Source organism: Megalops cyprinoides, chromosome 10 (genome assembly GCF_013368585.1).
Source record: "Megalops cyprinoides isolate fMegCyp1 chromosome 10, fMegCyp1.pri, whole genome shotgun sequence".
Lineage (NCBI taxonomy): Eukaryota > Metazoa > Chordata > Actinopteri > Elopiformes > Megalopidae > Megalops > Megalops cyprinoides.
Window position 1 is genome coordinate 21,298,522 of NC_050592.1, and position 27,568 is coordinate 21,326,089.

General features: G+C 43.0%; 1 protein-coding gene across 1 annotated transcript; it reads left to right on the forward strand.

The window, feature by feature from the left end:
- The first annotated feature begins 443 nt into the window (after positions 1-443).
- Positions 444-14,827, forward strand: pomgnt2 (protein O-linked mannose N-acetylglucosaminyltransferase 2 (beta 1,4-)). The gene is made up of 2 exons (XM_036539432.1): positions 444-706; positions 12,709-14,827. Exon 2 carries the CDS (start codon positions 12,768-12,770, stop codon positions 14,535-14,537), a length of 1,770 nt encoding a protein of 589 aa, XP_036395325.1. The 5' UTR covers positions 444-706; positions 12,709-12,767; the 3' UTR covers positions 14,538-14,827.
- The last annotated feature ends 12,741 nt before the right edge of the window (positions 14,828-27,568 follow it).

Sequence of the window (27,568 nt, forward strand, 5' to 3'; positions counted from 1 at the left end):
GTGCATATACTATTCTTTCTAGGAAATAGTTTAAATCGAAGGGTGTGCTAAAACGACCATGACATATTAGACATAAGTAGCCTATTAACTGCTATTTAGGTATACCTATTGCATGTGTCTGAATTCAAACAGCTGGGTTATTAATATAGGCTACTCCCCTCGACCATGCCATCGTTCTCATATTATTAGCTAAGAGAAGACAAACTCTATGTAATATTTTGTTTGTTCATTTTTATACAGAGAGGGGAAAAAGAAAACCTATCAACTGCGACTTTGCAGTTATCCCGACACAGTTTGCACCAAACGTCCTGTCATCCGAAACGAAATACTGATGAGTTGCGAGAAGATCTCGCGAGGGTTGATATGAGACCAGCCCTTTATGTGGGCGGAGTTAGGGTAGCAAGATTGCTTGAATTTTCCTGGATTGGAGCGATGGAAGCGGGTGCAGTGGAGGAGAGAACGCGTAGTAACAAATTCACTGTCAAACAAAAAAACTTGATGAATGAATGCAGTCGCCTTTTGTAGAATTACACAAATATAGCTGCGCCGGGTTGCGGCAAGGTTGCTCTTCGTTAGAATCGCTTCACAGAGCTTCTGCTGCAGAAAACCTCTGTAGCTGTCGATGCTGCTGTTTCTTGCAGAAAATCCTTGAAACATTACAGCTGCAGTGCACAGACCCAATACTCCCGTTATATCAGAATCCTAGGTAAGAGCAGTTTGTGATATTTACTTAGTTAAGTACTATGTTTGCATGCCACTGCTTTCGATAAATTAACTTTGAGGTGAAAGTTTCATTGCTACTTGTAGGGTAGCTTTCACATTGAAAATTGATACTGTAGCCAATCTGGTCATCGGACGCGGTGGAGAAGGCGAATTAGACACATTTGTTGCCTGCGTAAAATTAAACATCCACACTGTGTTGTGTTACATCTGGATTTGACATCAAACTTTACATTACCTTAACGGTACTTAAGAAGGGACCCGTTGAACATCTGGGTGCCTTGACTCTTCAGTTGAAGTAGTCTAAATGTTGCTATGTAGCTAACCTTAATTAATGCTTAACCTAAGCATGGTTATGGGGTTTTAGATAATGGTACTGTGTATATAGATATCCCATTGTGGAATTAACACGGGTCTGTTTTCCGTGGTTAGACATGGTTATTTTTTTATGCCGCCAAGACTGCAAATCTTGTATTGTTAATTATGTTTTATATGCCGCCCTGGTATAAATGCTGGGTGACGCGGAGTAAAGGCTTTCTTCCTCAGGGCTCGACTCAGCAAGCGGAGGGGCCGATGCTTGTGTGGATTTGTTCTGTATTAGGCAGTATTGAGAGTGGGCTCGGAGTATCTGGCTGGTGACGAATGACAGAGGGTTGTCTGTGCAATGTAGTGCCGGACGGCATTATCTGTGATGATTACTTTCCATCTGCACTAAAACCTTAGGGATTTAATTGAGTGGAACCCAATCCCAGTAATTAATCCCCACAGTTCCACTCAATTGTCAGTGAGGACTGGGGGGACCCGCTGCATTCTGGGAAATATAAGGTTAAAAAACAGCGGCAACGGGAAGACTTCAGCAAGTATCTGTGAGCTGAGAAATTGTCTTGGTCTAACTGGTCGGAGCTGGTGTGATTGATTGCAAGGCAAATCAGCAGTAGACCAAGGCCTAGATTAAATAAAATATGTAACCGCATATACACAAGCGTGCAAACATGCGTGTACAGACATGCATGTACATGGAACTAGACACATACTTATGTGTTTACATGGGCACAAGTGTCATAAATGAAAGCTGCTCTCAGTGACTGGTGAGTTCAACTTTGCCCTGTTTCTTATCAAGAGTTTGTCCACTGTTGGGTACAAGCTTTAGATGACTGTTTTCACTGAGAGACAAAGCAGGGTATTTGGAGAAGGAGGACCGTGATTGTCTGACCTGCCTTACAGTTCAAGTCTGCAGCCCTCATTGTGATTGCGAGGGGGGCTGGATGTCATAGCAGAGAGTGAGAATATTCAGCTGAACTAAGACCGCTGGACCCTTTGTGTATGTGCATTTCAGTTAAAGCTTTTGTTTTCCACCTTTAACGTTGTGTGAAAAATATGTTTGTCCATTTATGGTGAAATTCTTAACACATTTGTAACAGTCGTTAAAAAGCATTGTGTAATGTTTGGCTATTTGTTCCTACCCAGGTGTACCCATTGTAATGGCTTATATACATATGAAGCAGTAGCAGTCTGAGGAACGTGTATACGTTTTTGTATGGAATATGTATTTATGGGCAAATAAAGCATCTTCGAAATGTCTTATTTACATATGAAGCAGTAGCAGTCTGAGGAACATGTATAAGTTTTTTTTTATGGAATATGCATTTATGAATAAACAAAGCAATTTTAATATTCTTAATTTTCAGTTTAACAGATGGCTATACAGTTTTAATTATCAGGCATGATTGGGTAGTAGTGCCTTATGAAGATTGCTCCTGTTGTGTCGCTGATTGGCCTGTTGTTTGCATTGAATGCATTATTACAACCTGAGGTTTACAGTGTAAAATGCAGATGGAAAAGGTTACAAGTAGCCTATGTTTTCTAGATACCCCAGAGCTTTTTCTTTAGAGCCAGTAGAATTCTGGAGGTCAAGTTCCTATGCCATACAGTATTAAAGTTACAATAGTTCTCCATGCACATGGCTTTTCTTAGTGAAAATTCTTTTGCACATGACCTGTGCTGAGTCACACAGCTTGTGGGCCAAGTTGTGTATGTGGAAAATCTGCTGATGCCCTCCCTTCTGTCGGCTGTTGCCATGTTGTTTTGAGGGTGAGCGTAAAATGACTGTAACGCCTGTCTGGGACTTTGTATTCTGTCTCACCTCGCCACATTCAGTTTCCTCATAACAGGCTTGGAAAGCTGTGAGAGTGCTTACTAACTGGAACTGGAATCGGATGTCATAGACCAGCCCAGTGTGCTGTGTGGCGCAGCCGTCACAAATCCAAAGTCACTAAGGGTGGGGCAGGTTGTGTGCTGTGTGGAAGGAGAGGGTGGCATGTAGTGCAGTGGTAGGGAGCAGGACTCGTAACCCAGAGCTTACCAGTTCGCTGTACTTAACCCAGAATAGGCTCCGTAAATATCCAGCTGTATAAATAGGTAACATGAAAAATTGTAACCTATGTAACAATTAGATAAGACGGTCTGCTAAATGCCAATGATGTAGTGTAAGGAGAGGCCTGTTTGTTTGTGTGAGTGATGCTGCTGACGCCCATACGGACAGTGCGCTGCTCCAACCCAGGACGCTGCAGGAGAACGGAAAGTAAAAGGCTGATTGAGGGGGACACATCAAGGGACGCTGATGAGGCACACAGTAAAGCCCCTCTCTCTGGAAGGCATATTAAGTGCGTCTTTATCGCCAATAAATTGTCCTGCAGAAGGAGGATTCAGAGCAGGGAAGGTGCAAGGTGATCCCGCAGAGCTCGGGATGTCAGAGAAAAGACTAACCGGCGGGCCGACGTTCTGGGAGCCTCATTAAAATGCATTAGAAATCTGACGCTGCCCTGCGCTACCTTCCCCCAGCTCTGTGGTGCTTCTTAAGCACAGCGCAAGTGCCCCCACGGTGAGACACAAGGGACTTCTGGGAGCACTGATGGCAGGGCCACAGCAGAGAGAGCGAGCACCTCATTCTGAGAAATGCGCTGGCCGGGGGTCACCACGGGGGACTCAGCACGCCATCCCCCCTCCCTGCTTAAACAAACCCAGCACCGCGGCTGCAGTGAAGGACTCTTCGTTTGACCGTGATGCTGCGTGCGAGAGAGGGAACAGCAGGCATGGAGAGTGGAGAGTGGCTGGGGGGGGGGGGGGGGGGGATGGAGACCTCCAGGGATTCAGGCAATGTGGTCAGTGCTTTTCACGCCTGTCCAGAAAGAGGGTTCATTGTCTGCACTGGAGTTGGTCTCTGAGCCATTCTTAGAAAAGCTCTGGAGTGCTAGCTGATCTGACCCAAATGTGTGATTCACGCAGGAGCTAATGGCTGCACTGTGAATTTGGCTTATTCATTAATTTATTTAATTTATATTATATGACTAGCCCTCCCTGGTAGTTATAACAATATAAATGTATTTACATTTTTATCAGACCATACAGTTTTTCATTTTAGCATTCAGAGGTTTGCCTTTGTGTGAGTTGTCAGAGGAAAGGTCATCTTGTGAGAAATAGCCTCTTGTAACAAACAGAAAAGGCCAAGGGTCTGTGTAAGTTTCTCCATAAAACTTTCCCCCATTTTCCTGTGCAACCTGCTGGAGAAGATTTCATTTTCAGTTAGTTGAAATTCATTCATGGTGTGTTGCTATGAAGCATTACTGAATGACTTTGGGAAAATCACCTTTTTGTATTTCTGTTGTAATATATGTATGTAGATGTTTAGAGTAATTGTTTATATTATGCAAAAGCTCTATTCAGCGCTGCCAAGTGAGACAGTCTGGGATGCTCTTTTCAGCTGGGGGTTAATTGATGTTTTAGCACATTAGGAACTGCTAGCCAGCAGTTGATGCAGCCAGTGTTGGCTTCCTTTCATCAGCCAGTAGATGGGATGTTGATGTGTGTCTCATGTGATGCTCGGGGTCAACTTTTGTATCATTGGGCAGAACAGCTTGATTACCTGTTTACCATCCAAGCTCCTGTCTCTCACAGATTGAAAACATGCCATAATGCATCCTGGCTCATCATGACTGTACTGTATTGTGCTGTGCTGTTGATGATGTGATGAAATTTAATCCATTTCTAATATTTATTTTGTTGGTAATTTTTTCATTAATTTAGTTTGCTATGCATATTTGATGAACACTGCCTCAGCACTTTGGCCATGTTATGCACTTTAATACTTTTTTGCTTGTTTTTAATTCATATATGCTCTGCTAGCTGAAGTTAAATTTTAGATCACTTGCTGTCTGAGTAGCAGTAGAGAAATGCAAGCTCAGAATGGGGCGTTATACCAGTGGAGACTCATTTGAACCTCTGATGTGAGAAAACTACCTACCACAGTGGATCTCTCATGCTAGTACATTTCAAAATAAAATGCTTTAAAAATAATTTTCGGTTGAAAAAGCACAAAAGATGTGTTTAAAAATTTGAGGTGTCATACCAAAAATGGTGATAGTGAATTATGTCATCAGAATACTGTAAATAATGTGAAACAGGTATTGTGGAATTAATGTTCATACTTTTCAACACTGAAAAATGATTAAATGTAAATTCTCAGCAAACATCAAAGACCAGTAATTGAGCAGAAATCGGAGCACGAGGCAAAATTGGAGCTTGAATGACATCAACATCGTGTCTGCATCACAGCTGGTGAAAGATGACTAGTTCACTTAGTCATATCTCAAAAATAATTGATAATACAAATGTGAAATCTTGCCCTGGAAGTCAAACCAGCAGGAAAAATGTTTTCAGCTAAAACTTTGAAGAAATACTGAAAAGAAGGGATTACATATTGAAGAAACCAAACAGTCAGTGATTTACTGAAAGGCTGTCTCAGTTTGCAAGATTATTTCTCTTACTCACGGTGAAAATCATGTCAGTTACTGAGGGACCATCCCAGTTTGTGAGCTGATTTTGCTAGCTCATGGTGGTAGTTCATGAAATGGAGCCATCCAGATGCTGCAGATGTGGAGAGTCGTCCATTGGTAAACCAGGAGAATCGGCGCAGCTGCTGTAAAATGGGAGCATTTCGCACGTCTGAGTCTCAGAACACTTTCAGTCTCACTCGGTGCCAGCTGCACTGAAAGTTCAGAAAGCACTCTGAGCTGTGTTGCATTGTGCAGTGTGGAGATTTTTATTATCGTGACAGCTGAAGGTCTGATCTCTGGAAGAAAGCATCCAATTAATGGAAAAGCACAAGAAGTCATTGAAGATTCATGAAGACAGATGTACTTGTAGGTAAACCATTGTTCTGTCCGGTCAGGGTGCCGAATCGTACCTCTCCCCCAACACAAAACCTATTTTCTTTGTATTCTCCAAGGGTATTTACTTCAGTTAATGCCATTTATTATATATAAGCTTTCAGTATAAGAAAGGTTTTAGCAATATTGGGCAGAAGGAAGAGAGTGGGCGAGATGACTTCAAACCATGGTGGGTGGGACCTCCAGGGAGGTGAAGTGAATGCTGATGGATGATGGAACGGAGTGTTTACGTTGCAGCAGACAGAAATAGCATTCAGACGTGTAGCAGTCCCAAAGGTGCCGCCCGAGACCGCGTGTGTACAGAGCTGTGTACGAAGCCCTGTGACCTTTTCCTAATTTGATTATCTCACAGAGACGCTGCACTTCCTTCATCAGACTTATCAGCCAAAACACCCTAAACTGTTACAAATGAAAGAAGAATCAGGTCAGATTGTCTTACTCCCTCCCCTAATTACAAACATTTTAACGGAAAATCTCTGCATAAAAGGCAGGTCTGTTGGTTAGAAGTTCTTTGAATTAATGTGACTGATTAAGGTATCTCTCTTAAATATGGCCTTGAGTTAATGTAGAAAGTGTAGAGGACAATAAGACAATTTCAGCAGGTGTTCAGCAGTATTAGTTAGTATTAAAACAGTAATATCGTGTGATTTCGCTTTTAAAGAAAAGTCACTTCACTCTATATGTTGACTCGTAGATCAATTCGCTGCAGGTCAGCCGTTGTAAGGGTTTTTGTAGGCATGTTGTAAAGTGAGATGTAGCAATGCGCGTGTCAGCGCACTGCAAGCGGCGCAGCCGTAAGCGGTTATCAGCCCCGCAGAGTTTCTGTTCTCCTTAGCGCGTGACTCTGCAGCCTCGCTGCTGTGCGAGAGGCTCTCGCACCGTCTCCTTTTACCGCTCGCTCTCGGGCAATTACGGCGCATTACGGGGCTGGGGCCTCTGCTTCCGAAGCCGTGGCTGGAGGGAACGCGGCGCAGTGCAGCTCCTCGATGCAGACCTGCTGGTGCAAGTACCCGACACTGCCGGCTATTGCACTCTTCACTCGCTCGTCCTGACAGGCTTCGGAGTCATACGCTCATTTTCCACTGCGGAGCTGGAACTAGGCTGTCTGATTGTTATATTCTGACATTCTGGATGGTTCTGCTTTCAGAAGTGTGTTGCCTCAGATGATGAATTAATTGCCAGCATGCATGAAACGAGGCAGTAGTCGAACGCAAGGGAGTGTTATGGCAGCAGTAGCTTCATCAGCTTGGCTATTTATTTGCTTGTATTTAACACTTCAGCGCTCAGGTAATTTGGTTTGTTTTTACTTTTCAGTTGAGCCTGTAAGCAAACCATGTCTCTGAAATACCAGCCAACATACCCCCAGTGTCCCTCTAGTTGTTTCCTATATGTCCTACCTGGGTGAAGTGCTTTTTTGTTCCTCTTAGGTTTTACAGCCGAGGCGGGTCCCAATATGTACTGTTCTCTCACAAACAGTCTGTGTTCAGCCTGTTACGTTCAACCGTTTGAGCTCTAACAGGATCTGTCAGCCACAGTGCATCATGGGACAGCTCTTGCAGGCACGAGTGGGTGGAAGAGCGTCTCCCCAGCTGATGCCCAGAAGGATTGGCCACTCGAAGTGAACGCGCTGGGCTCCAGACGCACACGGCTGTGTGGGCTTTGACAGTGCCAACGCGTCTCCCGCTAATTTCAGTTCCAGGAAGATATTTTCATCTCATTCATTATTTGGCACAGAGAGATAGCAGTGGGCCACCAGCTCGAGAAGCAGGATTAAAACTCACCTCCGTCCCTGTCCTTGTCATCGCCCCCGTGTTCGTGCTTCTGTTTCTGACATACTGCAGACAGTGGTGTGAGATTGACTACAATTCTTTAGTGCCCATTCAGTACATACCAATTAAAATATATTGTGAAAACTTGCTGGTTTCCACAGGGCAGACCTGTATGTGACAAGCACTGAGGTTATCTGCAGTAGGCCTGTGAGCTTATTCTATTTTGTCTACTGTAGGACTGTGGCAGAGGTTAGGGATGGCTTAAAGGCTATGCATTAGAGTGTCAGGTGTGTGTGGGTATGTTATTGTGTGTGAATGCGGCTGTGTGATTTTGAATGTATGTATGTGTTAGTACAGGTGCGAGTTAGGATGTATGATTGTAAGTCTGTGTGTGTGTGTGTCACGGAGGCACTCCCTTGAGTGAGTCTGGTAGTTGTGATAGAACGCTCACCTGCAATATTAGCTGCCGATCAATGGAGCGAGGAGGATAAATGGGTGGACATGCTGCTCAGGCCCAGGGGGCTCTGAGAACGATGAGTTTCAGGTTCAGACATTAATCAGTTTCTACATTCCATTAGTCCCGCTTTACAAGGTCATGTGGAAAGTGAAACATTCTTTACAATGGGCCTGAGTATTTCCACGCAAGGATCACCTCCAGAGTAAGGCTGAGTATTTCTATACAAGGATCACCTCTGGAGTACAGTACCATTTCATAGAAGAGTTTTTCTTTATTTTTGCTGTTTTACTCCACATTTCAGAATAGTAAAGACACCAAAACTATGAAATAACACAAATGGAATTATGCAGTGATGCAAAAAAGTGCAAATATGCAAAAATCTTATATTTCAGATTCTTCAAAGTAGCCAAAAAAAATTGGAAAGAAATTCATACATAGGCATAAACTTCACTATTTATATTTGTCTAGGGAACAAGTTTCAAACATTTAGGCACAAGTTTTTAGATCAAAATGTCTTTGAATGCATGTTTCCCATTATCTTATTCATGTGTGAATCATGTGTGTTCAGACTTTTGACTGGTGCTTTAAGTCTGAGTATTTCTGCAGGTGGATCACCTCCAGAGAAAGGCTTATCATAGTAAATGTTGTGGGAGGGAGAGGTACGTCATGACTCCTCTGCAGCTGGCTCTCTCCATTGCTCCTTTGGCAGATGGGGCCCCCGGAATGCAGCCTACTTCATTCTTACATCTCACGAGTGCCAGATGTGTTTAGGAGTATTTATGTGCATTGGTTTTCATGTGGATTTCATCACTGTTATGTAGGTGCTTAGCGGAAAATTAGCTCTATATGTAAAGTATGTATGTAAAAGTCTGCAAACTGCCCTGGTCCTACAAAAACATTTGGAGTAAGGTTTTGTGGAGGCAAATATAACTCTACCTTCCCTGGGTCAGTGATACAACGATGCACAACAGTGCAGTAATTATTCAGAATATTTCTAACTGATTAAGTCTTTTTTGTTCTCAGTGTGTGTGTCTGATCAGATCAGTTACCGGTCCTCTATTTAAAATGGCCAGTGTATTTCACTTCAGATGTGCTTACACAAACATTTGGCTCCTCAGCCTTATTTCCAAGGTGTAGGATCATGGTCATATTCCATCTTGCCGTTTCCTTTAATACGTTGGTACAGTTTAGCTGGAAACTCAACACTGCATTTATTTTACTCTCTATCATAATGAACATGAAACACAGAAATATCTGCTATTGCACAGAGACACTGGAGCTGGATGCTTGTGTAATACAAGCATGTAATAGTACTCTATGGAGGTGACATTGAATATATAGCTGAGAATATTGAAGTCATTGGATAAGCCTTACTGCAGCCCTTTCTTAAGCTGGGCAAGATGGAGACCAAAGCTGCTCTGTAACAATGGAGACTGAAGGCGTTCTGTGATCTGGAGAGTATTGATATGAAGTAACTATCTCTCTGCCCTCTCTGTCTCTGTCTCTGCTCTACAGATGTGGAATCTGCCTTGAAATATCTGGGATGTCTCTCCTTTTATGTGCTCTCCAAAAATTCTTGATCTCCTATCTGTAGTGTGTTTGGTATTTGGAGTTGATACAGTGTCACATGTGGTGCCTCATGTATTTTTAAGTTTTAATTATATTTGTTATAGTCTCCTCGGGTTTTTTTATTTTCTCATTTTACTACTCCATTAGGTGAGTGGGTGGAGGGTGTGAGATGTCACCCTCATATATGCCCCAGCAGCAGTGCTCTGTTTTTCTGCTTTCACTGAGCATCAGTACTTTGACTTCTTGTTCTTTAGTTGCTTGTGTGTCAAGTATTGTGTGGGTGAACAGTGTTTGTGGTGATCTGAGATGAATGTAGCTCATCACAGATTCTTTCATTGGAGAAAAACACAAGGTGCAGAGTGCCGGACGATGTTTCTGTCATGGAGACGAACATCACAGCAAAATCATCCCAGGGGTTGTAAGGGAATACTTGCTGTCTTCTGGGCGATTTCCTCCGGAAAACCGAGAGGGGAGCATCTTCATCACCGCGTTTCTGACTTTTCTTTGTTGAACACACTGACCTACAGAGGTTTGCCAGCTTGCACATGTGGAAGAACCAGAGGAACCACAGCCTGAGTTACTGTGGTTTGTATCATAAAAATAGTTATAGTAATACATAGTTTATACCGCAGACAAAAGACAGACTTATCCTTTTATCTCATTCAGAATGCGCAGAATATTCCCTTTTCACTTTACAGTTGGGTTCACCTCAGAAGCTTTTGCAGTTTGTGTTTCCCGTACGTGTGGCGGCGCATTGGATTTTTCATTTCAGATGGGAAGATTTGTTCGGCACTAAGGCAGCTCACTCCTGTGCTGAAATGATTGTGATTATGCACATCAATGCAGTGAGATTTCTGTCCTTGTGTCAGATATTAAGTAAATTCCTAATGCATCAGATAGGAATGCAGAGTTCCATAACATTATAAAAAGATGGCATTATTATACTGCACACAGACAGCAGTGACAGATCTGTAGAGTAGGCAGTAATTTCTTATCATGTGAAATACTACTTAGGACAGCTTGGACATGAGCCAGTTAATGGTGTTTAGTGTATTCTTCGCCACAGCTAGCTGTAAAGTGCAGACCAACATGAGCTCCTTGCGTGGCGTGTAAGGTTGGATTGACTCTGCTGACATTGAAAACCAGTAAACTACTGAACCCAAATGCCCTTCAGATGTGTTGTGTATAGTGTTCACCTGCCTGTTTAAATACAGTTCCAGTTGTGGTAGAAGCTGGAGCGCACTTTTCACAGGTTTTTTTTTTTAGATAAAGAGCAACTGTAGGTAATATGGGTGCTCACATGAAGGATTTCAAGTTGACCATCCAAAAGTATCCTTTTCATATTAATTTCATTACGTTGTTAGTCTGCTTTATTAGAGGGATTAGAGTCTGTTCAGTCAGTTAAGGTGCTCATTTGAGTGCATGCTGAGTCCCAGGCTTGAGTCTGAGCTGTGTCAGTCCCTAACAATGACTAGGACTATAGCTGACTCTGAAAGAACACCTTAATCCTATTTTATTTGAATCTACTTTTGAATGGTGTGAATACTGTTGAAAACTATAGCCGTGTATAAAATCTGTCATGAGGACGAAATGGGGGGGGGGGGGGGGGGGGGGAGCATCTCCTCAAATACACTTATCCTTATCTACATGCAACTGTTACTGTTCTGTTGTTTGGATTGTCCTCTTTAAAGGTTACTCTCATATTTATTTTTGTAGAAATAAAAGGGCCATTGTGAACCAATTGATGTGCAACGGCATACTGTCCAGAAAGGTTTGAAATGATATCCACTGTGCCTAATGGCATGAAACTTGGTACACATGTACTTCATATGACAATAAAACTCCACTCTTCAGCTCAGCATGTACAGTATGACCACTGTTGTCTGTTTCATGGCGTTGGGGGTATGATGCTGACCTTATGATCTCAAAGTCATTGGATTCAATCCCACCGCAGTATGTGTTGAATTCCAAATTCAGGTGTTGCATAGGTAACAGTATTTTTGTGAAAGCTGGTTTCTCTTGTGTCTCACCCCCAGGATCATTGCTTGCAGCTATAGTCATGATTTAAATAATTCAGTTGCATTTACCTCCGTTGTTTCTCTCAGGTCCCTCACAAGTCCTACCATCCAGCAATTAGTTGAGTTTCAGGTGTTATGTTGCTTGTGGTTCTTCATTTGAGTAAATAAAGGCTTTGATAACACAGGGACTTTGAGGCATACATTAATTCATTTCTCTGCTGGTGAGAGTCGGTTACATTGTGAACAACATGATTAAGCTTCTCTATTTTTGTTTTAAGTGATAATTAATCGCATAAGGCAATTGCTCTCTTTTTAGAGGAGGAACGTCTCAGCGCCCGTTGCCATCCAGCTGGGCAACAGTGTGAAATCCAACAGCAGCCGTGCTTGCATTCATTTTGTTAAAGGAATTTATATAAAAGTAGCCTCACATTTCTCACCTTCTGACAAGCAAGTGAGACACATATTTAGTGCAGTGTGGTGTGTTATGAAGGTGTGAATTTTCATCCAGATGTGTGCGATCATCATTCTGACCTGAGACAAGATCAGCTTTTTAATTTGTGAGACTACCTTTAAAATATGTTCCTGCTACACTCCAGAGACAACAGTGTCAGAATGATTAGACTAAACTGACTCCTCTCATATAGTACAGTACTAGTACAGCAGGAGAAGGACAGGGGAAAACTCTTCCACCTTAAATGTGGACAGCATGTTGATGTTATTTATTGTTTAACAGCCAATCTTATCCAGAGTAACTTGCAGCTGACTGTTTTTACATGTTGTCCACTTACACAGCTGGATATTTTGCAATTTGGATTAAGCACCTTGCCCAAGGGTGCAATAACAGCCGCCCGCCTGACATTCTCGAATCTCTGGATTAACACCCCTGCTCTATACCCCAACAAAACTCATGTGACATCCCTTTCCCCTTCTCTGTTCTGTGATTGGTGCAGGTGAAGCCCCTTCGCCAGAGCATGAGAGCAGCGGCCTGGGTGAGGGAGGGAGTCATGCTATGATGCAAGCTCCTGGCTGCAGGATGAACCTGGCTGCGGTCCTGAACGGGCTGCTGGTGTCGGTGGTGGCGGCGCTGCTCTGGAAGTACGTGAAGCTGATCGAGCACGCCGCCCTGCTGGAGGAGGAGCTGCTGCTGACGCGGCAGTCCCAGGAGCTGTCCCAGGTGCGCATCGACTACCACGCCGCCCTGCTGGCCCTCCAGGAGCACGGCACCCGCATGGTCTGCACAGGCAAGATGCACACGGACCGCATCTGCCGCTTCGACTACCTGTGCTACTCCACCGAGGCCGAGGAGTTTGTCTTCTTCCACAGCAACTCCTCGGTCATGCTGCCCAACCTGGGTGCCCGCCGCTTCCAGCCTGCCCTGCTGGACCTCTCCTCCGTGGAGGACCACAACACCCAGTACTTCAACTTCATGGAGTTGCCGGCCGCTGCCCTCAAATTCATGCCCAAGCCCGTGTTCGTGCCCGATGTCGCCCTCATCCTCAACCGCTTCAATCCGGACAACCTGATGCATGTTTTTCACGACGACCTGCTGCCCATCTACTACACCATGGGCCAGTACTCGGACCTGGACGAGGAGGCCAGGCTAGTGTTCATGGAGGGCTGGAGTGAGGGCCCGCACTTCCAGCTCTACCGGCTGCTGAGCAGCAAGCAGCCGCTCCTCAAGGAGCAGCTGAAGAACTTCGGCAAGATCCTGTGCTTCACCAAGTCCTACGTGGGCCTGTCCAAGATGACCACCTGGTACCAGTACGGCTTTGTCCAGCCACAGGGCCCCAAGGCCAACATCCTGGTGTCGGGTAATGAGCTCAGGCAGTTCGCGGCCTTCTTGGCGGAGAAGCTGAACGTGACGGCGGAGGAGCACAAGGAGGAGCAGGACGACGGCTACATCGTGGTCTTCAGCCGCTCCATCAACAGGCTCATCCTCAACGAGGCAGAGCTGATCCTGACGCTGGCGCAGGAGTTCCAGATGAAGGTGGTCACCGTGTCACTGGAGGAGCACTCGCTAGCGGACATTATCCGGGCCGTGGGCAGGGCGTCCATGCTGGTCAGCATGCACGGGGCCCAGCTCATCACCTCCCTCTTCCTTCCGCGCGGCGCCGCTGTGGTGGAGCTCTTCCCATACGCCGTCAACCCGGAGCACTACGCCCCCTACAGGACACTGGCCTCGCTGCCGGGCATGGACCTGCATTACGTGGCCTGGAGGAACACCATTGAGGAGAACTCTGTGGCCTTCCCCGAGCGATCCTGGGACCAGGGCGGCATCGCGCACCTGGAGAAGGAGGAGCAGGAGCGCATCCTGAAGAGCAAGGAGGTGCCGCGACACCTGTGCTGCAGGAACCCGGAGTGGCTCTTCCGCATTTACCAGGACACCAAGGTGGACATCCCCTCCCTGCTGGACACCCTGCGCCAGGGGCTGACCACCAGGCCCAGCCCCAAGAAGGCCAGGGCCGCCAGCACGGTCCACCCGGGCAGGGTGAGGGAGCCCCGGTGCCAGACGTCCGTCCAGGCCACCAACGAGGCCAAGCTGACTGTGTCCTGGCAGATCCCCTGGAACCTCAAGTACCTGAAGGTCAGAGAGGTGAAGTACGAGGTGTGGATTCAGGAGCAGGGGGAGAACACCTACATGCCTTACATCCTCCCGCACCAGAACTACACCTTCTCTGAAAACATCAAACCGTTCACCACCTACCTGGTGTGGGTCCGCTGCATCTTCAACAAAACGCTGCTGGGCCCCTTCGCAGATGTTCTCATGTGCAGAACCTGATGCCGGTATGTCCACAGCGTTGTAAGGTGGACGCTCCCGCCCCAGCTCTGTCCCGACAGCCAGACTCACTGGAGAGGTTTACTCTTGAACGTGTTTTCCTTCAGTTGGTTCTGTATTCAAGATCAGAAAAATCAGGCCCGATGCTGCTGAGGTTCTGACTCATTCTGTGGTATTTGGTACCTGAGAGACAAAGGTCTTGACCTTCTCTCTACAGGGTGGCAGAGTATGAGGGCAAAATTTAAATGAGGAGTTTTGGGGGAATATAAAACTCGTTGGAAAAAATTCAGAAGGCGGAGGACCTGTCTGTAAAATTGTAAACCTGAAGGCACTGCTATAGAAAGCTGCATAGGATTCTTTGGAATGTGCTATACATTTAGTCTGCACATTTGTTCGAAAGGTATGAATTGTTTTATGAAATAGGTATTTATGAGGAAAAGGAATTTCATGCTTTGTTTCTATTTATATTTGTCAGTTCAGGACACTGAAGAGTTTTTAATCTACATTTGGCAAGTGACTTGTGTTAAATTGTATTGTAGGATTTTTGTAAGTTAGTATCAGTTCCAGACAATATTGTAAGATTATATTTCTTTAGGTCTCATATTTTTGCCAAGAGTGATTTGTTGAATTAATTGAGTAAATTGATTAGAAGTAAGCAAGAATTGTAAATACCTGTACCGAACCTTCTGCACATGGGGTTTGCCATATTCTTTTTGTTAAGAGGTTGCTGTTTGAGATTTTGTCATTTAGTTTTAATTTGTTATTTAATGTTCCATATTTTTGCACAATGTAGCCAAAACCATGAATGAGAAACCAAAGTACATTTCAAAACATTTGTTGACCCTCTACCCGTGTTTTTAATTGTGGAAGTTGGGGACTCTAGTGCTGTATGTACTTTTGTGAGTATCATTCTGGATAACATGGCTGGTGAAGCAATGCTATATGCTGGCTGCGGTCCTCCTGTCAAACGTAAATATTCTCAAGGTTATTCTGAGAAAGCGGAGAGTCAGTATGTATAAAATTATGTATTTGCCTGCAGAAGGAAGCTGTTGAGGAATATATGTCATTAGTCTTTCAAAAGATGGTGGGAATATGTAAAATACATTAATACTGCAGTGTTCTTTGAAGAGCTCATTCTTGAAACAGAAAAACCGTGGAAACTGTGTTTTCAAGGAGCTGGGTGCTGTAGGGCCACCTGGGGACAGCGAGAGATTGATCATTATAGAGTTGTACACTGTACAAATACTGGAAAGGTAGTTTATTTAGTGGTGGGTGAGTTAGGCTTCATGAACCATAATACTTGGAGCTACCATGAGCTGTCAATCACTGACTTGTTTGAATGAATCAATTATGTTCTCAATGGCAAAACAGTATGATTGTTTCAAGCTGAGGAGATGCCAGTAACACATGAAGTCTCCATCCATTTTGTAGGCCATTCCGCCTCAATGTCCCATCGGTAGTTTGAGATTTATATGGAGACGGAGTGACCCAACACTCTGAAATTACGCACATTAACTGTGCACTTATTGATGAAATAATTCAAAAAAGACACATCAGTGCTGTCTTGGAAATCCTTGTTCCAATATTTACCATCAGCAAATACTACTGATTAACCTCTGTGTTACAACACTGGAATACATCTGTTGTGCATTGTGATTCTTAAATTTTTTGTAATGAAAAATTCAATGTGGCCTTTTGTGTTGGAGGAAAATTTAAAAAAGAAAAACACAAGACTGCTGTAGAGACATTAAAACAGTTGGATTTCTTAAAACAAAAAAATGTTTTTCTCCTGTTGAGATGCAGAAGAGCCCCAATCCTGATTTTAATCTTTGTGATCAATACTATAACTCCATGCAGGTTGTGTGCTTGTATAATCCCAGTATATAAATATCACTTTCTGGTGTCAGATTTAACTAGAATATTGATGAAATTAATTTAATTCCCTGAACCAAACTGTTTGAATATCAAATTGCCAAAAGCTTGTGAGTATCAAAATTATAGTGGCTTTGGGGTGTATGTATCAGCTGATGAATGGTGCTGTGGTTTCAGCAGGGGGGAATCATCTGTTCTTATAGCACAAACATGGTATGCTGTTTAGTGCCACAGTGTGAGGTTCACCGGTGCCATCATATATTCCGTCTATTGGAGGATGCTGTCCTCTAATTCACTTTAAACTGAACACCTCCTTTACCCGACTAAACCTACCCTGATAGTAATGTGTTTTTTCAGAGAATACCTCTCAAGATAAGTAACTGATGCTTCCATTTCAAAGTGGAAAAATAATGCTGAGAAAAATATCTAAAAAGGTTTCGCTGGCTATACCCCTGTCTGTGCTTAGACCCATGTGTCTCCAGCTGATGTCTTTATTATTTTACAGGTTGGTGTTCTGTGTCTGGTGTAGCGTTGACATGTGATGGATGCAGTATCAGAGGACTTAGTTTGAACCATCCCTGTTTACTGTGTAATGTGAAATGGTACTGTGGTGTTTGCCCGTAACCCTTGTTAGTTTAAAGTGTGTTCCCCCCCAACAGTGAGGAGATTATATTTGCTAAAAATGAAAATCAACTAGATATGAGTTAAAAAGAAACTGGCTTTGTGTTTGTCATTGTAACGGAACAGTGAGCATACTATGAAATGTTTTGAGCAGTTAATTTATTTAATAAAGCAAATTTCTTTTTAACATACCAAAGCTGTCCATGAGTGTTCTGTCATTTTCATGAGTTTTTCACCCTCCTAAAAATGTTCTTCATTCTGGAAAAGTGTAGCGAAGCCTGAAATGCAGCCATTTCACATCAGGAATTATCCACATATTTCAACTGAAATCGCAATTTTAGAGCTGCACCAGATTTGCAGTTGAATTAAGAAAGTGTTACATTGCTACTAGAATGGCTTCTGTTATTTTTTATTTTTAATTAGCACTTTTCTGTAATGGAGTCTGTGAAATGCTCTGTGACAATCCATGTAGTGTTATGAGCACTATATGGAAAAAATATGCAATTCATGCGTTGATTTCTTGATTGATTGACTGTGCCTTTTGCTGCACTATGAGAGCATATACACAGAAATTCTGGGAAGGTAAAATCATATTGATGGATCGAAGGCAGTGCTGTGCAGCGCGGTCAGATGTATAAACGTTCTGGACATATTTTCCTTTTTTTCGGGGCCCCTTTTAAGCTGGCCCTCTCTGCCGCGCTGGCTCGTCCCTTCCCCGGGGGCTGTTTTCTGCCAGTTTAGCTGCGGAGACGAGATCTGCCCTGACAGCCCCAGATGGACCTGCGCTGCGGGAGGTGGCAGCAGGCCTGAGCAGACAGAGAGAGAGAGAGAGAGGGAGGAGATGGAAAGAAACATGCCCCCTCAGAAATGAAACGCAACAACATTGCACACACCACACACATCTAGGTCTGAGAATAAGCTCAGTGGGCCAGGATTACTCATCTCACTGCTACATCAATGCCTGCTCGTGACTTGTCAAGTGCATGCAAGTTGCTCAGTTGATGTTAGAGATGCAGCAATGCTTCCTTTTGTGGCACTGGGCCTTAAAAACACACTACACTGGAGCAGCCGGGGCGTAACTAGCAGTAAGCAGGTAATGCAGTTGCATTGGGGCCTGTGACAATTGGGGGCCCGTGAGCGTGGGCTACTTATCAGCGTAATTGGGCCCTTTAAGTATATATCATGCAGAGTCATCAGCTTGATGATGTGTCATTCTTAATGTCATTGACCGAATAAATAGCACAATAGGATATAGCAGTTATACATACATATATATTTGTATGAACTCATGGCTACATATTATAGTCCTAAATGAAGTTTTCATGAGGATTAATGGACTTGATTTGATGTTCAAAAAAGTGGGCACTCAGAATTCTGGGACATGGTAATTGTGAACATGCGTACTGCGTGGCAAAAACAGTAAGTTGAACATGAGCTAGCTAAGTTTTCACACAGTAAAACAGCGAGTCAAGAAGCAATGGAGTACAAGTACAAATGTAAAAGTGGGTTTCAAAAACGAAAATTAAAAGAAGGAGTTGAGAAACATAAAGCAAAGCTTCCAAAAATAGGTAATTTCTTTAAAAAGAAAGTTCAGAAGATAGCAAGCAGTAGTTGTGAGCTCGAGCTGGAGCAAGAGCTGAATGAGGCACCTGCAGTGACCGTTAGCAGCAGCAGCTCAGCGGCTAATGCCAGCACCAGCGGGCCATCCAACAGGACTGGAGAAGGTGAGATACACCAACAATGTTTATCATTTGTTGTGGTGCACCGTCACCAATGATGTTTTTCATCTGTTGTGGTGCGCCGACACCAGATTTTGTCAAGTAGCCCATCACTATCTTGATTTAACTTGGGAAATGCTAATGCATTCTATCTTCCATCGATAATATATATTAGGCCCATGCATAGGTCTTGCTATTTTCTGTCCTTTCCTATAATGTACGGTAGTCTGTTGCCTATTACTAGTGGCCTAATAATATAATTGTGGTGTCAAGTGTGCAGTGCATTTCGCTGTTGCCAGTCATTTTAAAGCTGCGTGCTTCAAAATACTCCTCCCGCTCGCTATTGGCATTATGTCACCACATGTTCTGGTTAAGTGAGATGGGCTGGGGGCCCACCTTGACCATCCTGCATTGGGGCCCGGTGTTGGCACATTATGCCCATGTGGAGCAGGTTAGTAAAATATATTAAGATCTATGATATTCTTGCACTTAATCACAAAATATGAGGAATACAGCAAGGTTAGAGACACCCCAAAGAGCACAGGCTAATCCACGCTTCGCTGTCCTATAGAACATAGACACAATTACCCATGTCCTTGGAGAGGACCCACATTGCCTGAGGGGCAATCAGTGACACACAAAAATTCAGTACTCCACTCTCAAGTTCAACACTAAGGTCTTCAGTATAACCTTGACTTCATGTTACTTTTTTGGGATATTTCCAATAATCCAATAATTAATACTGTTCTAGATTTGTTTCATTATTACTTATCATTTTAAATGATTAGTTTGAGTGATATTGAATTCTTTCCTAATAGTTTATTTACTTTGGCAACACAAATGTGTTTGTCATGCCAATAAAGCAAATTGAAATTCAGAACTGAAACTGAGAAAGACTGAGGGAGAAAGAATGTATGAGCCTTACAAACAGGAAGATAGAGGGAGCCTGAGGCTTCAGAGCTGAGATGAACGGACAGGGAGAGAGACAGCCTGACCCTTCAGAGGAGAGATGGAAGGACAGAGAGTAGAGAGAGAGTCTGACCTCTCAGAGCAGAGATGGAGAGAGAGAGAGAGAGCCTGAGGCTTCAGAGATGGAAGGAGAGAGGGACAGAGACAGGCAGGCGGAATTAAGGGATGGAGAGTGGGGGGTGGAACTGAATCCAGAGAGAGAGAGAGCAACAAGTGACCTTGAGAGTTGAGGTTCAGAGAGAGTGGGACAGAATGTGCATCTCTGGTTCCCCCAAGGATGCTGACCTGACATATTCCTGGTTAGGAAATGGGTGCATTTGACATTCTTGGTGATTGGAGTTCAGAGAGGAAGAGAAGGGGTGAGGCCTGAGGGGGGCAGTGTTGCGCTGGTGTCCCCCCTGCAGGACAGACTGCGTTTCCCTGCCCTTCATCGGCCCTCCTTCCTGTACCCATTTTGGTGTGTCTGGTGGCAGAAACAGGCCTTGACCTGCTGGAAATAATCCCAAAGCGCACACACAGTATCAGCCAAGCCACACTTTTCAAAAGCAAAAATATGTACACCATTCGCTGTCAGTTAGACTTTAATCTCTGTTGGCTGCACGTAATTCCTCTCATTGTATGTAAAGGAAATTCTTTGATTGCCTCTCCATGCCCCTGCAAGGTACCAAATAATGCCTGAAGCCACTTCCAGTGATGACACATCCTTTCTTATTTGTGCCAGACAGCAGAGAGAGTGAGACTTTTTTTTCACATGTTACACTCATCTACCAGGGGGCAGGAGTGCAGCCTGTTTCACCCAAACTGGTGACTCACAGCCTCTCTTAATTGGAGTTTATAGTTGCTGAAAGCAAGTGGAGCTAAGAGCAGGAAAGCAAGGTTAATCTGACAGTGTTTGAAGTCAGGGTCATGTTTCATTGACTTGTAGAAGGGGGAAAAATGTTCCCTGGTCTTTGAACTCAAAATAATGCGTTTTCTACAATTCCTGCTCCTTTTTTCTCTGAGCAGCCTTGACGGGTAGGGAGCCCGTGGAGGCTTCTTCCAGCAGCGTGCTGTGTTTTTCCACAACAGTTCTGATTACTCTTACTTGAAGAGATATGCTCCGCGGATTACTCACTCCGCTCATGTCTCTGGTGGCCCAAAGGTCACGCCCCACACCGATTTTAATAACAACAGGAGAAAATGATCAATTGTCAGTCATAATAAAGGCTTGATTTGGTCATTAACTTCACGACACGTTTCCATTCGACTAATACACGGCGCTTGTTTCGCAGACCCTAAATGCATCCAGCTGTGAAAAGTGGCCATAACTCAAGGCTAATGAGGATGCACAAGTATGCATCACCTTTAATTGATATTATGTTGTTGAACAGTGGAGGTGTGAAGCACTGTAGGGACAGTGATTTAATCCGTTTGCTCTTTTTACAGTCGGAGGGGGGGCCGCCCTCCTGTGTGGAGCGCCGCGGCTGTGGGAGCTGGTTAGCATAATTATTAACTCTAATTAATCACGAGCAATGAGGAGGGGGAAGACCATGGAAAGATAATATCTCACTGTTGCAGTGCCACTTGTGTGGCCATCTCACATGTGCTAACACAACAGTGTCTGCATGAGCCAACTGATACAAGGTGTTATGCAATTATATAATTCAATTAACGGAGGCATTAATCCCCTGCCACGTTCTCATATTATGGGCAGCATCAGTTTGTGCTTTCCTGTGCATGCTCAACTTGTGCAAATGGGAAAATGTCAATCCCTAGTCATCCTTTCTAGTCAATGCCCTGCTCCCACTCTTACAACAAAGATTTTCTGGGAGCTCTAGAGACATGCTCAGATCTGTGTGTCCCCTGCAGTGAGTGACAACTTCACGCAAACTTGTGAGGTGAGTGTAAGGCGAGTACAGCTGAAAAAGTTTGGACTGTGTGCTCTCTCCTTCAACATACTGCCAACACTCTGTTCTGCACAATTGCTGTGGTCTCCAGAAATCTATACCTGTACTGACTTCCAGCTGATAAAGTGCAACACCACTGAACCAGGTTTCAATGCATGCTTTCGATGGCTGTAAATTACACAGAATTTTCACCACTTGTGAGTGTGGGTAGAGCAATTTTAAAAAGCAGAAAGGTGTAAAAAAGAGGTTTAGATCACTTTCAAAGGCATGTGTGCAAGGCCTGAATGAGTCACATTATCAGAAAATTAGAGTATGTGTAAATCAGATCAACTTTTAATGGTATTTACAAAAGCATGAGTTTTATCAAGTAGTATTTGTAAACATTTTAAAGCAAAACCTATGAGCATATTAACATAAAAATAAGTTTCTGCATTGACTTGACAGTTTATGGACATTTTTGGTGCCTTGGCATAAGAAGTCACAATAAAATGCATATCGAGAAGTTGAAGTGTTGATACTGTTATGACTGATAATGCCTGCCAAAATATCTTGGATGCAGTCATTGTGATATAGCAGCAGGAGAAAAAAATGCTCTGCCAGTGGAGTGGAGTGTTTCAACCTGTCAAACACAGACACCTTCCAAATTGGCAAATCCAGTGGAATGAGGGACCCCTTCCAGAAAGAGGGGTGAGCCACGTGTGGGATGAGTTTTAGCCACATTGTACAAGCAATAATGGGGGTGTGTTATCTTTTCTACCCATGAATGCCAGTGAAGATGATGCCTGAAATGGGGAAGATCTGTGATGCGGAGATTAACTGAGCTATTTCTCATTTTAAGGACATCAGAGTTAAACTGATGGCTGGCTTTTGAAGCCAATTCTGAAACTTGGTTCATCAACCAGGTAGATAGTTTTAGTCTGAAATGAATAGATAGCATAAGGCCCCATTGGTTTATAAATGCTTGTTTTCTTGCATACAGAAGGAAAAGGAACTAATGTTTCAGGGCTAAATATGTATATAAATGCATTTTGGTAGGACAAAGCACTCCTTTTGGTGGATTTGTTCTCATCTCCTGGGCTCCTCTTTTAGACTGCAACTCTGTGAGGTGCCACCTCGACTGGGGTGAGAACATGTAATGGTCACACCTGTCAACAGATGTAATTACTCAGACAGAGGGAGTGCACTGAGACATATTTACCTCCCTGCAACTCCCTCCCTCACTCTTCAATCAATTTCACAACAATCACTTGCCCAGTTATTATTAAACACTCCCTTAAAAAGAATGAAAACTCACAGAATGTTAAGACTGCTGTTCTGAGTCTGTGAGACAAGCACTGAATTCTTGCCTGAAAGGCTATTCCTTAGACGGAGTAAGGTTTCTTGTAGTGAATTTTCGTGTCTGTTCGTCAGTACTTAACTTATACTGTTTTTAAGTTCTGGTGGCCTATAACTCTGCCACCTACATATTATACCTACATATTCTGACAGAGACGTGGGTGATACAAGCAAATAACCTTCTCTTGTGTAAGTATGTGATGATGGCCCCTCTCCATGGCAACAAACTGTGCCACCCTGGTGTCAATCATTGTCAAAGTCTTCTTTCAAAGCTAGACATCAGTTAATGTATCAAAAGAAATAAGGCCATTTCCTTGCATTAAAAACCTAAAGCATTCAAAGCAATTGAGTAAGGATTTTACAGAGCCAAAAGACAAATGGGGTGATGCTAAACAACATGAGTGGAAACAGGATGGGATGAAATGACATGACTTACTTATCCCCAGGCCTTTGTGTTTCATGTAGTCTAAACCTCTGAGAGCAACACTGGTGACAAGGAACTGAAATCCTTGCTAAAGTGCTGAATATTAAGTCTTTTTCATCTCATAGCCTTTGGGTTCAGTTAATAATTACTGCATGTTGAGTATCAGCCAGAAAAAAAACTTATCAGTAAATAAATGTATTCACTGTGTGTTCAGGACTGTTCCACAAAGGTCTCCAAGTACAGTAGCTGGTCCAAGAACACAAGGGCAGAAGGAGGAAAGAAGGAAGCACATCCACCAGGACCAAATCCATTCTGACTCATATGGATTCTACAGACACCGCCTGAAAAATATTGTTACATTGTGGCATAGTCTGGGTTTACTGTGCTTTTGTGAGTATATATCTATTTTACATATTTTAGCACAATATTGAAAGCTATTATTGTGTTTTGGTGAAGCTTTACTAAAGGGTCAGCAAAGACTGCTGATTTTTTAGACATTCCTTGCAAATACGGGAATAAAGTAGAATGTCGGGTTTGGTGTCTGTCAACTAAATTTCCCAACAAGACTAATATAAAGCACATGGATGCAGAGATTCCAATGGATCATAATATGTAAATCCAGCACCTTCTCTCCATTTTTACCTGAGAACCAAGGAGCAGGGCCAAAACTGCTCACCACAAGTTCCTGCCTCCCTACCTCTGCTGGAGAATCTGGCTTAATGTTCACGCTGTGAGAAACATCAGGGTGAGAAGACCACAGTCATTTTCTGCCATGTAATTAAAGACACACCAGTGCTGACGCATTAGCACTGCCACGTTATCCAGCGTTCCTCAGGCATTGCGAGGTTTTCTCCGTGAAAACGGTCTGCCATCCATCATGCAGACACAGCTCATCCAAAGTGCTCCCTTGGCATGCAAGCAATAATTACCGAATTCATCAATAGACCGTTTGTATCTTCATAGAAGGGACTCCTATCTCTGTCTCACTTCCAGTAAGAATTATCAAATAATCAAAAATCATATCAAACCAGTAAGAAAAGTGTCATTTCTTTCAGCTTTGAATATGTTGCTGTACATGTTACTAATTCATTATCTGATAAATTAGTTTAGAGCAGAGTGCAATATCAGCTAAGGTAACTGTTTCCATAGGAACGGCTGTGATGAGAAAGAATAGCTGTAGAGAATAACACAGCCTCCTGGTGAGGTTTGGAGTTAGTTTAGCACCACTGTCTGCCCAAGTGATATAATGCCGACTTGGGAGTTAGACAATAGTAATTCATTTCCCTCTCTTTCTCTTACTGTGAAGCAGACCATGAGCACTGAGGGTACAACCAGATGTGGCCTACAGCACAGAACATAGGGTGGAAACTCTGAAGAGGGTATGTGAATAGAATAGAATGGAAGGGTGATGTCTCTTGTACATGCTGGTGTATTCTACAGTGTGGTGATTACCGAACAGATCCATCTGTTCTGGGCACGCCTGCCGCAGGCTCGGCAGACGCTCTTCTCGTGTGCCAGTCTTGTGATTGGCTAACTGACACTTCCTGCTGCTGCAGAGGGATCCATGCGATGTGCTCATTTATATTTCCCCTTGTGCTGATGAGCCCCACACTTCTCCATCGAATCCTTACACTCAGCTCAGGAACACTCAGTGGCACATGTGCACACACTCCTTTTTAATGTCAAATCCAGGAACTCGTCTTTCAGTGTCACATCGACACACAATCCAGAAACTCCACTCTCAGCGTCACATCCATGAGCTATCCAAAAGCTTCTTTTACGGAGATAAGAACACTGTCTTGTGGTAGGGAGATAGAAGGTGTTTGTCACTGCACATATAATTGAGAAAGGAAATGACACAAGCTGATTTGAGAGAGTGACAATCTTCTGGATAAAAGGGAGGTTTCTGTACTGTGAACCGGTCCGCTGCTTTTCTATACACATGCTGAATACGTAAAGGTAAATGTGAATTTATATTTGGACATAAAAAAGAGAGATTTGAGCGAGAGAAGAGAGGGGATTAAAAAAGATCATGTCGAATATTTTAGTTTAAACGCTGGGCAGTTGTCTTTTTTCACATTTCAAATTTTTTCACTTTTTTCCCCACATAAATTCACATTTACTGGTGGTTTTTAGTGACTGGTAATATTCACACACACACAAAAACATACACAGGTCACTTTGCAGAACACTGTATACATCACACCTAAGATATTTCTATCCAATGACATTTTTTATTTTGTCAATATGATACAAACATTTACATCAGACACTTTTCATCCTGAAAGATGTTATTCTCATTAAAAATGCCAAAGTACAAAGTCCAGAGTGAAAGCATCGGCTTTGATAAACAGATCAAATCTTTTCCTTGTGCTCCTGTCACATGGTAATTGTACAGTAATGTTTCTTTTTTATCAGGCATTACAAAAGATTAACCAGTACAGTGATATCAAATTTTAAAGGTCCTGCAAGACAAGAGAACATCTTCTCATGGGAAACATCAATCCATTGTCAATCAAAATGGGAACAAGACTACATTATGACAACTGGAACTTTCTCTGTTCACCAAGTGCAAAACAAACAGACAAAAAACATCTGTGAGAATAAAGTGATGCTTAATGTAGAGTCATCATCAAACATTGACATTAGCCTCTAAATCTTAGAACACAGGCATTTCTCTTTCTGCTCACAAGCACAGTGGTAAGTAAACAGAGATGTGTGAGCTTCATGAGCTTCAATTCCCTGCAGCACACAACACACAGAAAAGGAGAAGCAGGCCGTGACATTTACAAATCAAGCCTTTGTTTCATAGCAAGACACTGCTTTCCATGCATAAATGAAACAGAACTGAGTATGAAGTAAAACTGAGACATAGGCACATTCTGTGATGTGTACAGTACCAGTGAAAAGTTTGGACACACCCGATTAAGATAATGGGAGACATACATTCAAAGACATTCTGATCTAAAGACTTACGCTTGAATGCTTGAATTTTTTTCTTAGAAAAATATAAATTGTGAAGTTGATGCCTTCTTTCCAAAAAAAAATTAATTAAAAAAAAAAAAAAAAACATTTTTGGCTATTTTGAAGATATACAAGATATTTTTGACTTGTTGGTAACACTTTTGTGGTCACTGCGTAATTCCATGTGTGTTGTTTTGATGTCTTTACTATTGTTCTAAAATGTGGAAAATGGTAAAAATAAAGAAAGACAAGCATGTCCAAACTCTTGACTGGTACTGTACATGATGGTGATAACATTCCTGAAGGGGTCAGGAGGTAAGAGCTGCTGTCTCCCATGGGGGTGACCAATCTCAAAAGCTCTTCACACACATTATAATTACAGCTCCAATTCAGCTAAAATTCTACACATGCATGCTGCAATTGTACATTGGCTTAATACCTTACATCACATTGTGTGTTGAGTGCTTACAAGAAACTGTAATTGCACTTACACATTCTAGAAGTGTTTGCCAATTTTTGGAAATCAGTAAATATGATTTTAAGTCCGCTAAAGAGCCACCTCTTGATTTGTTACATTATAAAACACGCTTAAATATTTGATGCCCAACAGCTGTTCAGATTTCTATGAACTGAGGATTCACAGCCTAGCAACTTCTGTGCTCCTGAGCCACAAGGCTTTGTTGAAAGGTTCACTTATGCATGCTACTACAGGGCTTTAAGTGCCTGTGAAATAATTACCACAGAAGTAGCCTCCATTCGAGCTCTCTGCGTTTTCTGTAAGTGCTCAACCCAATCTTTATCATTTGGAATGAAGGGATTTACATTTACATATATAGATTTGTACAGGGAGAAAATGAAATCTTTTCCTGAGTGTCTTATTTCCAAAATGTCCAAGGAAACACATACAGACTATTCAAATGAGTTCAAAATTCAGCAATTATAAATAGCAAACAAATTCATCATCTTCCCAATAATCATTGTGCAAACTGCACCGATGCAGATGTAAAAATACAACTTGTGTGGGAATAAACAGCACCATAAAGAACCCGTCTATTAAAAAAGGCTAAATTCCCTGTATGACAAAGAGGTCTACCTGGGAAGACAATTGTGTCCATAACAATCTAGTTTGTACTTACCACTAAGATGAAACCTTGATTGCCACAATTCATCAGGTTTATAGGTGCCTTTGTATCAACACCCTCCCAATAGTAAGGACAAGGGTTAATCTTATTTCATTAAACACAT